This window comes from Ochotona princeps, chromosome 19, assembly GCF_030435755.1.
Source record: "Ochotona princeps isolate mOchPri1 chromosome 19, mOchPri1.hap1, whole genome shotgun sequence".
In the NCBI taxonomy this organism is placed as follows: Eukaryota; Metazoa; Chordata; class Mammalia; order Lagomorpha; family Ochotonidae; genus Ochotona; species Ochotona princeps.
This window is the reverse complement of record NC_080850.1, coordinates 22,536,862-22,550,127: the sequence shown is the minus strand read 5'-3', so window position 1 is coordinate 22,550,127 and position 13,266 is coordinate 22,536,862. Positions and strand designations below refer to the sequence as shown.

Here is a 13,266-nt window from a genome sequence, read left to right as displayed (position 1 = left end):
CGATCACAGCCCTGGGCAGAGAAAGAAAGGGTAATAACGCAGGCTGAATCTTGGGAGTGGCAGAATGAGCACAAGGCAGCAGTTGGCCTGCCACAGCTACCCCAGACCAGCCTCCCTGCAGACCAGAGAGGTGGTGGTCTGAGTGAGGCCAGTGAAGGACTCCACCCCAGGCTGGCAGGTTGATCTGGGAGCCCCAAGGTCAAGTAGTAGGCCCTCACTGCTCACTGCTCAGACACAACACAGGAGGCTCCAAGCCAGGGTGACTGAATGGACAAGAAGGAAGAGTTACAGGTGGTCCATAGGGGGCTTTTCTTGCAAACCCTTTTGCTTCCCTCTGGATTCCCTCAGGCCAGCCCCATGGGAAAGGCAGAGCAGATGACGTCAGCTTCTGGGTTGGCCGGAGAAGCAGGAGCTGAGAGGGCTCTGAGGACTGCTTTGAGGGGCTGAGGCTGATGGAAGGCAGGGCAAAGCCTTCTGGGAAAGACTGTCTAATGACCTACACAGGCCTTCAGCAAAATGTCCACAGGGAGACAGGCTCAGAGACAGTATAAGCCCAGGGTCTCGTGTGATGCTTAGCACAAGGATCATAATATCATCCAAGTGTGATTTCTTGCCACCTTAGTTCCCCAGGTGGTCCCTGTCTCTGGAAATACAGGTCAGTGGTGGGTACCCTGTCCTCTTTAGGGACACAAAGGCGGATCTTCAATTTGCCAGGCCTGCATCCCCCTCCGTCAGTCATTCTCACACCTGCATCAGCAATGGAACATCTCTAAGGGCCACTTGTGTACCTGCCCCCTCTCCCTGACTGACTGCTGCACTTCAGTAGATAGGTTCCTGGCTGCAGGTACCCAAGGTCAAGGGAGGGAACAGCAGAGAAGGGACTTTCCACCCTGAAATATTTAGCAGGCCCAGGTGCCAGCTGGGGAGCAGCCCAGGCCCTGGGGTGCTGCGGTCTTGGGCTCCATCCAGGCTGCTGCTGGAGGCAGGAGTCCTGGGGCCTCCCTGGTGCTGAGGCAGCCACTCCCCTAGCAAAGGCTTCCTGAGCAGGACTCTGCAGCAAGGAGGCCTCTTGCAACACTGCCCCAGGTCTCGCAGCTTCCAGGGGTTCCAGGCAAACACCTGCCCCTCTTGCCCTGCCCCAGAACATCCCTGTGGGAAGTGAGACCACAGAGTCATGCCTCCTGCAACCTCTTGTGACATCAAACTATCTCTTCATGTCTTTGGGCCTCAACTTCCCTTCTTTTAGAGAGAGAAATGGAGAGAACAGTACAGTCTGTACAGAGGAAGGAACTGGAGGTGATGGGACCAGAGATAAGAGGGCTGCTGGCTATGTGTGTGTATTTGCTTAGTGTGTGTTCACAGTGTGTGTGTGCATGTGTGCACACACAGGCATGTGTGTGCATGGTGTTTGCATGGTGTGTGCACACGCAGTGTATGTGTGTATGTGTGAGGGTGGAAAGACTTGTGTAACTGAAAGAAGCAAACAGATTTCAGCTCTGCAGACGCAAGACCTCTCTCACTTACTGGGTATCATCTTCTCTAACCTCCTCTGCTCCTCCATCCCTTGCACAACACATTTCACCTTTACTCGGTGGATGAGCACACTACTTTCTCCCTCACCTCCTGACCTTCTGGGCCAGCCCTGCTCACCTAGACCAAATCTCAACCCCTTGTTTCCCGTCCCCCACCTCCCAGCACAAAACTCCACAGGCAGCATCTGCCACTCTCCCAACCTGGGTGGGCTGCCCTCTTGAGTGCCCCCACCACAGCACTGTGCATGGGCCACTCCATCTCACAGTGCTGGAGAAGGGAGCCAACCCTGAGATGGGCTTGCAGGCTGAAGGCGTCCTGCCTCTGATTCGCCATGACAAGAAACCACTGAGCAGTCAGGCAGATGGCATGGCCTGAGAGCCCTGGACCAGAAGTTCAATGATCTTTCCCTAGGTCCGGGGCTTCACTGTTCTCCCAGAGCCTGGCCTGTCCACTTGAGTCATCTAGAATCCAGCACCTCCAAAACCTCTCAGGAAGCCGCCCTGATATAGCGGGCCTAGGAAATGGGGCACAAGCCAAGTTCCGCCTTGGATTGCTGCCATAACCACTAACACTCTCTCCTCCTGCTAGCGATACCACTGTGCAAAGTGTGGGTCTCGGCGGCTGCAAGGAGGCCAGAGCTGGGTGGGGTTTTTTGCTTTGGTTTTCTAATAATTATTTGTTTTGAGGGTCTGATCCTGCATCACATAACACCTTGTGCTCTTAAAAACTTGTAAATACCCTTCAGGCCCAGCAAGTCACGAAAACAGGGATAGCTTTAGTCATCACTGACTTCTACTGCTTTCCTAGGTGGAAATGAGGCCCAAAAAAGAGAATGCTCACTGCCCTGTGTCTGTGTTCTGGGCCATTCGTGCCACGGTTGGAGGAGAGGACTAAAGGAGCTGCAGCGGGCATCTCTCACTCTCCCCTTCTGTCACCACTGTCACACGGACCATGCTTCTTCCTAGAGGGCCGGCTGATTGGGATCACTTTCAGCAAACTCCATCACAGAGGGACCCCCACCCCAGCTTTGCCAGCAGGTGTACAGCGGGGAGTAAATGCACTGATAACATCTCAACTCCTACTTTTCAACAAAGTTAGACAGTGCAGGACAGCGTAAGCAACGGAGGCTCAGAAATGTAATCCCCAAAGGTTGTGCCAGGTAACTCTTGCACTGTCAGAGCATGGAGGCCCCTCTACTGTCTTTTTTGCCTGCCTCACTGTCTGTTTCCCTTTTTGGAGAACCACTCTTGGACCATGCAGTTCAGGCGGAACCAACTCCACCTCCTGGTTCTAAAACTGGGCACATGACCCCGGCTCAGCCCAGAAAAACCAAACTCGGGGCTTCCCCTGGAACCAATGAGAAGAAGTCCCACTGCCTTCCTCTGTGCTCCCAAGGCAGCCACCCAGAAGCCTGGAGCTCCTGGTAGCCAGCACACCAGGGGAAGCAAGAAACTTTTCTACAAGAAATCCACCCCAAGGCCAGCCCATACAGGCAGATGCCTGGGACCCTCCTTGGATCCCTGGATGCAACAGCTAAGACAAGCCTTTTTGCTTGGGCTGCTGTGTGTTGTCATTGATGACTTATGTGCAAAGAAGTGTCCTTCGTAACAGCAATGTGCAATGAGGCCCCTGCACCTCTCCCACTCTTTTCAAGCTGAGGACACCAGGGGCTTCAGATAGGCCTTAGGGAGCATCCCAGACCTGGGGAAGCCAGAGCCCACATGTCAGAAAAGCAAAGCCCCTTACCTGTGCTGGTTTGGCCATGGTCTCAGGTTCTGCAGCGGATACCACTGTGGAGAAGAAAGAGAGCTTGTGAGCTTTCTAGGACACTAGGCGTCTCACTGGCCTTCCTCCAGAGTCCCTCACCTGCTGGGGACCAGCTGTCTCCAGCCCTGCAGGAGAACTCACACCCAAAGATCTGGGTCAGGTCAGGCACATTTTTTTCCAATGGACAATGCAAGACTGGCTGGTGTTCAGTCAGTCACAGCAGGATGGGAAATGGGCTTGGAGTGGAAGAGGGAGGAGTAGAGAGCATGACCACACACTGACCGCACGCCTCCTCCAGTCCGTGAAGAGCACCTGCCCTAGTGTCAGCTCCCTGCAGCCCCATGGCCATCCTTGCAGCCATCAGATTCCTCCTCGCCCCACCATTTTTTCTTTTTTTCCACAGAGGAGGCAAAGGAGGCTGATATGATCCCGGGCCACAGCCCTTAGAATTGAAGTCAACAACTCCCAGAGTTGGAAGTCCATGCTGTCTAGGGCTGCAGTCAGGGACTTTGGTCTGCAGATAAGGCTTGAGCCACCCTTCATCCCCTCTCTGATGGCTATCCCAGACAAATCAACGGGCATTCATGTAGCAGCCACTCTGGGTCAGCACTGCTTTAGGCCCAAGGTTGCAAAATCTTGCTCTCCTGATCTAGCTCCATCAGGGGACGAACAGTCAGTGCATTCTGGGATGTGGCAAGAATGAAGGAAAAAAGCAAAACTGGCCCTGGAAGGGTGATGGAGTGCCATCCCAGGTGGCATGGGAAAAGGTCCCCCCAGGCACTTAGGACCGTGTGAGCGAGGGGCCGCAAACAGAACTCAGAGTTTTTGATGTGACACAACTTGGGAGATGTGAGGTCAAGAGTTAGTGCCTGAGGCTGCTCCCAAGCCTAGATTTTTCTGATGGAACAAGGCCACTGTGTGGGATCTGAACAAAAAGGACAAGCTCATGGAAGATGGCTACAGAATGGTGCATGGGCTACTGAGAGGCAAAGCCTATAGTGAAGAAACAAAGAATACAGAGACATCACCTAAAAATCAATGGCAAAGGGGGTGTGACAAACCTGGAAAGGGGATAACAACGAGTTAGGGGTGCTGGGCTGAGGGCATTGTCAGCAGAGACGTGAAAATGAAAGTTGGGCACTGACCTGGAGCTGAAAGAGGATGAACAAAGGACTACTGCTTTCTCTTTGATCTTTTTAAATGTCTTTATATTGCTTTTTCAAAGTAAAAGTAACTCCGTGGGACTTAGCCCCATCTCTGACCTCAGGCTCCCCAATACTCTCTCTATCCCTGAAAATAGGCAGACAAGTCTGGGAGAGGTCAGTCCACAACACAGCCCTCACATGGGGGCCGCTGGAGACAGGGTGACACACGGGAGACAACATGAACCTGCAGCCTGACAGATTAGGATTCAAAGGTGCCGTTGTCACTCACTAGCTAATAGCCACTGGGCTCATGGCTTATTTCTGAGATGAGAGTCAACCCACGCACAAAACCAGGACTTGCCCTCCCACCACAGGCACCTGCTATAAGCTATGGTGGCAGCATTGCCTGCCCTAGGGTGACAGAAGTTGTCAGCTGCCCACCAGGGTCTCCAGCGCTTGAATGCCTGGGCAAGCACTGGGCCTGCAGCTGCTACAAACAGCCCAGAGCTGCTGAAGGAAACCGTTTCCTGGCCACCAGGGAGGGGCCTCTCAATACCCTCTTCCAGAGTGTGTGTGTTTCAGGAAAGAGGACCCACATCTGCCCCAGGACTGGGCTGGATGCCAGCTCTGGGCTTCCCCAGGCCCTGTGGCCAGTGGGGGCAGAGAGTGAGGAAACCCCAAGGCCAGCAGAGAATCAGGGGACTGAATGAGCGACAGGAAGTCATCTGACACAGTGGGGACTGCACTCTGCAGCTGTCCCCACACCCCTCCCAGCCTTAAAGCATTTTCTCTTGGCCTTGCTGCTGGAAACTTCAGATGCTGGCTGCAGTCCAGGCCCATCTGGAGTAGGGCCCCTTTCCAAGGAAGGATGGCCCCAAGGAATGGGGCTCCAAACCTTTGGAGAGCAGTTCCAGAGTGTGTGTGTGTGTGTGTGTGTGTGTGTGTGTGTGTGTGTGGTGTGGACGTGCAAGACGAGCTTCCTCCAACACTACCTGGTCAGACTGCGGCTCTAGTCCAGCAGCCGATCCCAGGGCCTCGGGGAAGCCCTGGAGAAGCATGCAGGTGCACTGTGTGCTCTGCCTTTTGGAGGGGTTGGGGGCTCTGGCCCTGCTGGAGCAAACCAGCCCCTACTGAGCAAAATCAGCTTAACATTTTATATCCCATATGCAAAATCCCAGAGTGACCTGGCACACCCCACACTCCAAGCCCCCTCAGACATGATGAAAGCATCTCAGGGCAGAAAGGTGACGCCCGCCCTGTAGCCTCCAAGACCTGGAGAGTGGTCAACACCCCCACCCTCCCACCCTCTAGGGCCTGCAGAACAGACAACACCTCTACCTCGCGGGTCCTCATTGTAAGGAGGAGCCAAAGAAGAAGATCGGGCTTCAGGTTTCCAGTCTGCTCCTGGGTCACCTCTGATCAGCAGGTTCCCTATCTGGGCCTTAGTTTCATTATCCAAAAGTGGGTATTCTACATGACTTTCTCTTTGGGAAAGTTCAGAGTAGATGTGGAAGGCTTTTAGAGATTTCAAAAAGAGTTATCAGTCCTAGGAAGGATCTTCCCCTGGACACAGAATTCATCCCCAATGTGCAAGCCCCCCCATCTTGGTTAAAATGGTTGCTCAAGACTTGGCAAACATGGCCATTCTAGGTCAGACCTTTCTCCTTCCAGGCAGCCTGGGACCCATCGGGCTCAACACAGCTAATCATCTCAGAAAGCCTGGTCCTGCAGCCAGGATGCTCTGTGCAGCTGTGGCTGCCCCCAGCCTGCAGTCAGGCCGTCTCCTTTCTTCCCCTTTGGGCTGGCTCTAAGTGAGGTGCAGCTCACCCCTGCTCAACTAGAGAGCTGGGGAGCAGCTGGGTCTCATCCAGCTCACTCACAAGCATGGGCTGGGAGGCACAGCTGACCCCCACCTGGCTGGAACGTAGGTGTGGTTAAACTAAACCTCAGCTTCTGAATCTGTATCCAGAAATAACCCACTGGGACTGAGAGATAAAGAAAATAACCCAGGTAAAGCGCTTAGTCCAGGGCCTGGCCGGGGGGTTGCGGGGGGAGCCTTAATAAATGGTAACTTTCATTATCACAGTCTGACTACAGTCTGTGGAGGCAGCCTGGGTTTGACATGAACACAAGCCATGCAGCCAACTTGACATTGCCAATTCCTAGCTGAGTTATGCAATTTCTCTTTGCCTTGATAAACGTAAGGTTTTTGTGGAAACTCAATGAAGTCAGGTAGATAAAATACTTAGCATGGGCTGGTACAAAATGTTTCATCAATGGTGGCCTCTGTTTTCCCCAACATTGATACAACAGTAATGGTCTCTGCAATGGGGTGCAGGGTCAGACAGCCTACCGGGCACCTCACAAGGCTATCATGCTTTCTGATAGCTCCTTTCGGAAGTTCATTGCACAAATTACAAGGTGAAACACACAACATAAAGATGGAAACTGACAAAAGCCCACCATCAGAACCGGAGTCAGCAGAGGAAATGAGGACACGTTTGCCAGGGAAACAGCAATGCCAGTGTCAGAGAAAGCATTTCTGTCCACGGAAGGTAGCCTGCGGCTTTGGAGGGATAAAACACACTTTCACAAGGAGGAAGTCAAAACATGAGTATAATGGAGTGAAACCAGAGGTGGGAAGTGGGGGATGATTTCAAAAAAATTAAGAAATAAGCTAGAATATCACACAGGATGAGAAATTACCCAACTTCTGTGGGAGATGAAACTATGCCCTTCCAGATGCATTTCTATGGAGCTGGTTTTTCAGAAACAGAAGCATAGGCATGGCCCTGGAAGCAGCCCTTTGGCCTCCTGCATCCATCCAGGACACAGCGGATGCGGAGGCTGCTTTTCTCTCTCCTCCCTTGTTCCATCCAGCAGGAGACTGGGGGGGTCTGATATCCACCCCAACAGAGATGACCACAGCTGACTGCTGCACGAGAGCCTTGCTGCTATGCACCTGCTTCCCCAACCTTCCGCCACCCTGCTTCCCCTCAAGCCCTGTCTGTGGAAGGGTCAGTTTCTCCTCTTTGGGTCCCACGTTTTGGATAGTGTCTGGGTCCATGTTTTTTTTTTTTTTTTTTCTGCTTGTCTGTACACTGTCTACTCATTTCATGGACTAAAGCATGCAGAGAGGAGGACATTGCAAACTTCCCTACACCTGTGCCTCAAAGGCTAGTGTGGACAGGGCCATCAGTGACCTCTCCTTCGCTCACAGCCCTCCAAAGGCACATTTCAACACAGACCTCCTAGCTCGGCACTGGGGGCCCTGGATGAGCTCTACTTCTCTCCCCTACTCCCCTACTCTTCATCTCCGAGGCCCCAGCCAGTCTTCTAGAAGCAGTGCACCGCAGTTGTGGCTTCAAGAACATCACCTGGGGAGTTTTCCCAAATCACCCAAGGCCAAGTCCCAGTGAGTGAGGAGGTGACTCAGCTGTTCTTGGGTGAGGCCTGGGCTCTTGCAATTTCCACAGACTTTCCTCGGCGATTTCGACGCGTGGCTGTGGAGGCTGGGAGCCACTGCTTTCTGCTCTTCGAAGAAAACAAAAGGGACTCCTTCCTCCTCCAAATCCCCTGGGTACTCCGCCACCACCTTCTTTTGTCTGGCATGGTCTTCAAGGTATTACAGGGAAAAAGACTGTACTTCGGCCCAACTTCCCTGCGAGGTTTCTGATAGTGGCCTTTCATGCCTTGGGGCTATCTCACAGCTGGGTAAGCTGCAGATAACCACTGCAATGCCAAGTAACTCTAAAACCTGCCGATATTGTCCTGTCTGGTAAAGGTCCAGCTTATCTCCCTCCCCCTCAGGTAGAAAAACCAGTTTTGCCTCTGATCAAACATTCCTTTCAATGAAAGGGTGTCTCTTGGCTCTCTTTTGGTAATAACATCTGCCTGGCCTAGTCACTGGCGAATAAGTGGCATGAAATCATTAGCACACAGTATTTTTCTGTGAGCCGTGATTTTATGCTTTTTAGAACCATTTGTTTCCCAGCCACAGTGGCTGATAGGGGCTGCTGGGTGACATGCATAGGCACCCAGTAGCTCTTAACACTCTTGAAAAATCAGAATGAATGGAAGCTTCTAACCTAGTAGCCTTCAAATTCTGTTTTGCTCCTCATTATACAGCCACTAGGTGATATCCCTGGAGAGAGTAGGTGACTGGCCCAATTCCTAAAGCAAATCCCAGGTAAAGCAGTGGCTCATGTTTCAGCAATACTTACTGAGCATGCTTCCTCCTGCAAAGTAGGACCCTGGTGGGAGTTGGGAGTAGACTAGAAGATGAGCCTCCCATCCTGCCCCAGGCAGCAAGTGCCATAGATTCTGTAAGAGGACAATTGCTTTGGGATTCTGTAAGTCTTCAGTAAGTTCATGGAAAATGCAAGTTATGGAAAGACTAGACATGGGTTGCAAAGTTTTTGGCACCAAAGCGTATCTATCTTTTGACTCAATTTTGCTGTGAGCTTTTGACATGGGCATAAGCAATGGAAGAAAAAAAAAATATGAGCAAATGTGACATTGAAAGTGCCTTTAGGGGTAGATGTGTGGCTCTGCAGTGACTGGGATACCTGCAGCCCATCCTGGAGTGTCTGGTTCAAGTCCCTGCTTGGCTTCCTGCCAATGTGTACAGCAGACAATAGCTCTAAGTGCTTGGGACCCCACAACTCATGTGGGAGACTTGGATGGCGTTTTGGGCTCCTGGCCTTAACTGCTGTAGACATTTGAGCAATGAACTAGGGAATGGAAGCTCTGTCTCCCAAATAAGGCGAAAACTAAAGAAAACAAATTTTAATGAAAGTATAGATGGTCAGAGATCTAGTCTTTTCTTCCTGTACCCCAGAACCTCATCCTCAGTGTCTCCCATGCAGTGTTCACCACACTTTGGACACCCCAGCCTCGTAAAGCACAAAGTGTCCTTCTTTCCCCTTTCTTGCTGGCTTCCCCTGACCCCAGCCCTCAGCAGACTCCCAGCATCAGCCCCACCGCCCTCCAGGAGCACCGACTCTGGGCCAGTCGGCCAGCATAAATGCCATCACTGGCCATGTGCCCAGACACACCCCTCAGCTCCCCGCACTAGGGTTTCTTAGAGAGCAGTGTCTTTCCCTGCTCCTGACCTGGAAGCATTGATCCTAGGGCTGCACAAGGCCCCAGGAGACCAACTGGCTGCCCCATGACTGAAAGTGGCCTGGCCTGCATCTAATCCCCGCTTAGGCCACTTATATGGGAGCAGTGTTTCACCTATGGAGCCAGAGTCAGACTCCTTGCAGGTGCTTGGCAGCAACTTTGTGGGTCCAAGCAAGTAGGTCACATCTCTGTGGCTGCTTCATTATGTAAAATGGGGATAAACGCTCCATGTATGTACCTTGCAGAAGTCGCAGCAAGGATGAAAAGAACTAAGAGTCCAGTGCTCAAAACGCCACCCGATTCCTAGGAAGCACTGTCTAAGCGTTTGTAAACTTCTAAGGGCTGTAGTGTCCCCATCTGCAAGATGGGTGTGATAACAGCTTTTCACACATTGCAAGGTCAGGAAGGAGAGTTCGAGCACAACCCTTTTAGAGAGGCACCCTTAGGCTTGGGTCACCTGCCTCCCCCAGCACCACACCCTCCTGAGATGACAAGTGCACCCCCAGCTGCACTCTACCGTTTGCAAGGCCCTTTCACATCTGCATCTGCATCTCACAACCCCAGGGAGGTGTCAACCTCATCCTGGCTAATGGATGGGGCCCTACGGCTCCAGGAGCTCATGATTTCATCCTTTCATAGTCAGTCTCTGGGCAAGGGCGTCTCAACTCTGGTGGTGGGTGGGTGAAATGAGAACACAGCTGTACTCTCAACCAAAAAGTTTGCCAGCAATGAAGGGGAGTGGGAGCACACTTGCTCAGCACCAAGGCAGGGACCACATCCTGTGCTTTGCCCCACCCAGGAAGTCTCTTCAAAGAGGCTGGGTAGGGTGCAGCTAGGAAGCTAGGACAGTGTAGTGCAAAGAGCCATCCAGACACACCCATTTACCAGCTAGGTGCCTCAAGTCCAGGTCTCATCCCTTACAAGAGGAGGAAAAGAAGGCCTAGAGGGGTAGCAGGTGTGGTCAGGCACCTGGATGATGAATGGCAGGGCAGAGCCTGGGGCTGGGGCCCAGTGTCCCAGGGCGCCCTCTGGGTGCTGCACTGCAGATGCTCTTGGCGCTGGCAGCTTCCCAGCACTGCAGAGGCCCACCCACCCCTACCCTACCCCCAGGGCAGCAGCCCTCAGAAGCCAGACCCTGGGCTTCCCACCCACAGTCCCCTCCTCTGCACCCTCACATCCACATTCCACCTGACCACAGCTGTGGGCCTCACCCTGACACCACAACTGTTTTCTGTATCCTAGCGGGTGGTGGCACCTTGTGAACAAAGGGCAGAAGGCAGAGGAAGATGCCTGAGTGACAGGCTCAGCTGCACCCGCCACTGCAGCTTCTGCAGGCACGCCTTCTTCCAGCCCCACCCAGCTTCCAGAATCCTACCAGTTGAACCCCACGTGCAAGCTGCAGCCAGGTCAGCAGATCCGCTAGATACCGGTCATCACCAAGGGCCTGGGAGAGGCAAAAGGCTTGCTGAAGGATCCTTGCACACCTGGGAATGTGAGGACAGGCTTCCAGGCCAGGGCTCACTGCCTGGCTAAGTGCCTGCCAGCTAGAAGGCCAGGTTCCACAGGGGCTTGGTGGGGTGGGGTCCTCGCAATCTGAGGTGTGTTTGGGCAGAGAAGGAAGGAAGAAGTGGAAAGGAGCAGATGGGAGGGTGAAAGTAGCGCTCCTTGACAAACCCCGGAGCCATATGCCCAAATTTGGAATTGCCAGGCAAGACCCACCAGGGGCTTAGGCAAAGGGGAGAGGGGGGAGGAAGGAAGTCCAGGAATCCCTTTCCCTAACCCCTCCATGCAGGGCCTGCAGGGTGGAGCCAAATTTCCAAATCTGTAATCAACATTCCCAAACCTGGGCTCCTCCCAAGGGGTTGACAAGCAAATACATCTCCACAGCCATTCTTGACTCCCTGGAAGGGGCCTGGGGGGTTGGGAGGAGGGTCAGCTCTAGATTTTTAGAAGGAAAATGATAAGAGAGAGCCACCATCTCAAGGTCACATCCTAGAAGTTGGGATATAGGGTGCTTCACTCAGGTGCTAGTGTTGGGGGGGGGGGGTCACCTGAAGCCTCCAGGTCTAGGCAAGGCATAAAAATGTGCTTGGGAGGAGGCAGAAAGATGAGGGGGAGCCAGGATCCCCATAAGAGCCCTTCACAGGCCAGCAGTGGTCAGTGGGGGCATAAGGAGGTGGTCCTGCACACATAGCACACACCCCGAACACTGCACCACACACCAGCCAAGCTGGACGCCGCCACTGGAGGGCCGGCTCTTCAGACCCCACCGTTGGCCAGGGTCATTCTTCCCTGAGGGTCCTTGCCCCGACGTCCAGCCTTCAATGCGCCTTTAACTCTTTAGTGTTTGTTCGGTGGGCCCAAGAGCCCACCAGGCCGCTGCCCTGGAGCCCCTTCTCTCGACCACACCCTCGGCGGAACCGGGACTCCCCTCCGCTCTGCTGCCCCTTGCCTCCCTTCCCCCCTCAACCAGCCAGGACGCTGACCGCCGGGGGCCGGAGGTGAGCTTCACCGCGCGCCGCCAGACACACCCAGCCCGCGACACCCTCGACTGACGGCGCGCTCTGGCGCCTTGGAGGCCCCCGACCTACCCGCAGCCCCTTCCCGGAGCCCGGCCGCGGTCAGCGACCAGCCAATGACTGGGCGTTGGTCGCTCGTCCCCGCTTCCCTGCAGCCCCGGGAGCAGGGTCCCCTTGGGGCGAGGCCCTTCCCCGCCGGCCCTGCACTCACCGCGCGGCGGAGGCCCTGGAGGCGGACGGACGCACGGATCGCGGACGCGCAGCTCGCTGGGTCGCAGCCCGTTAGCCGAGCAGCAGGAGCAGTCGCAGCTCAGGGGCTGGCCGGGCGGACAGTCGTGGGCTCCACGCCGGACACGTGGCGCGCGCAGGCCAATCCCGCTCCGCCGCCTCCTCCCCCTCCCCTCACCCCCGTTCCTTGGCGCCCGGGGTGTTAGACTGTCGCCAGGCCAAGGCTGCTTGCGTGTGTCCTCAGACCCCGGACCTGAGACCGAGAGAGCGCAGGGAGGTTTGGCCAAGGTCGTGTGGCTATCGCTGAGGTAGAAGCCAGGGCTCCCAGTTCCAGACGTCAATTCCAGATGCTTTCTCCCCCAAATTCCTGCAACTTGCCAAAGCTTAGTTGAGAAACAGAAAATCGAAGCTTGCCAATACTGAGGCCCCAGGCAACTTATCTGTCTTATCAAATTCCATTCCTCAACAACCCTGTCAGGTCAGTGACATTATTTTCTCAATTTTTGGAGGAGAACCTGGAGAAGTCCAGTTCCTTGACCCAGGTCACGGGTCGTAGGTCGCGGAGCGGAGCTGTGAATGTGGGCCTGGTGATTTCAGCTCCTGCTCAGGGGAGGTGGGTGGTCCACTTGGAGGCAGGCAGGCAGACTATAGCCATTGTGGTCAGGATAAATGATGGGCTCTCTGGCATCCAGAAGATACAGAATTGTTGTTCGGGTTTTGTAAGACTTGCTGGAGGGGGAGAAGCTGCCCTAGAGGTCCCGTTTCTGGCACCTCAGAAATGTTGCTTGGGGCACAGATAGAGGGGGCTGCCCCTCACTGCTGAGTCTCAGGGGTGTCCTAAGGGACCCTTCTGATTTTCAGCCTGCTTAATTGAAAGACAGGATGCTGAAAATTGCTTCCAGGTTGTCCTAGGAACCTATCCCTGGTTCATATTGGAAGGTCAGTCCTTC

The 13,266-nt window shown here is 54.1% G+C and overlaps 1 protein-coding gene across 2 annotated transcripts in view; it reads right to left on the bottom strand.

Annotated features, from left to right (window-relative positions):
- ANXA6 (annexin A6) overlaps positions 1-12,414 on the bottom strand; it is a 38,952-nt gene extending 26,538 nt beyond the window's left edge. Inside the window, exons 1-2 of one of the 2 annotated variants that reach the window (XM_058677825.1) lie at positions 12,300-12,414; positions 3,280-3,323 (exon numbers count right to left, since the gene is read on the bottom strand). In XM_058677825.1, coding sequence (XP_058533808.1) covers positions 3,280-3,297 — 18 coding nt within the window. In that variant the 5' untranslated portion in view covers positions 3,298-3,323; positions 12,300-12,414. The remainder of the gene's footprint in view (positions 1-3,279; positions 3,324-12,299) is intronic. The other variant, XM_004587522.3, reaches the window with a different exon arrangement.
- Between the last annotated feature and the right edge of the window lie 852 nt (positions 12,415-13,266).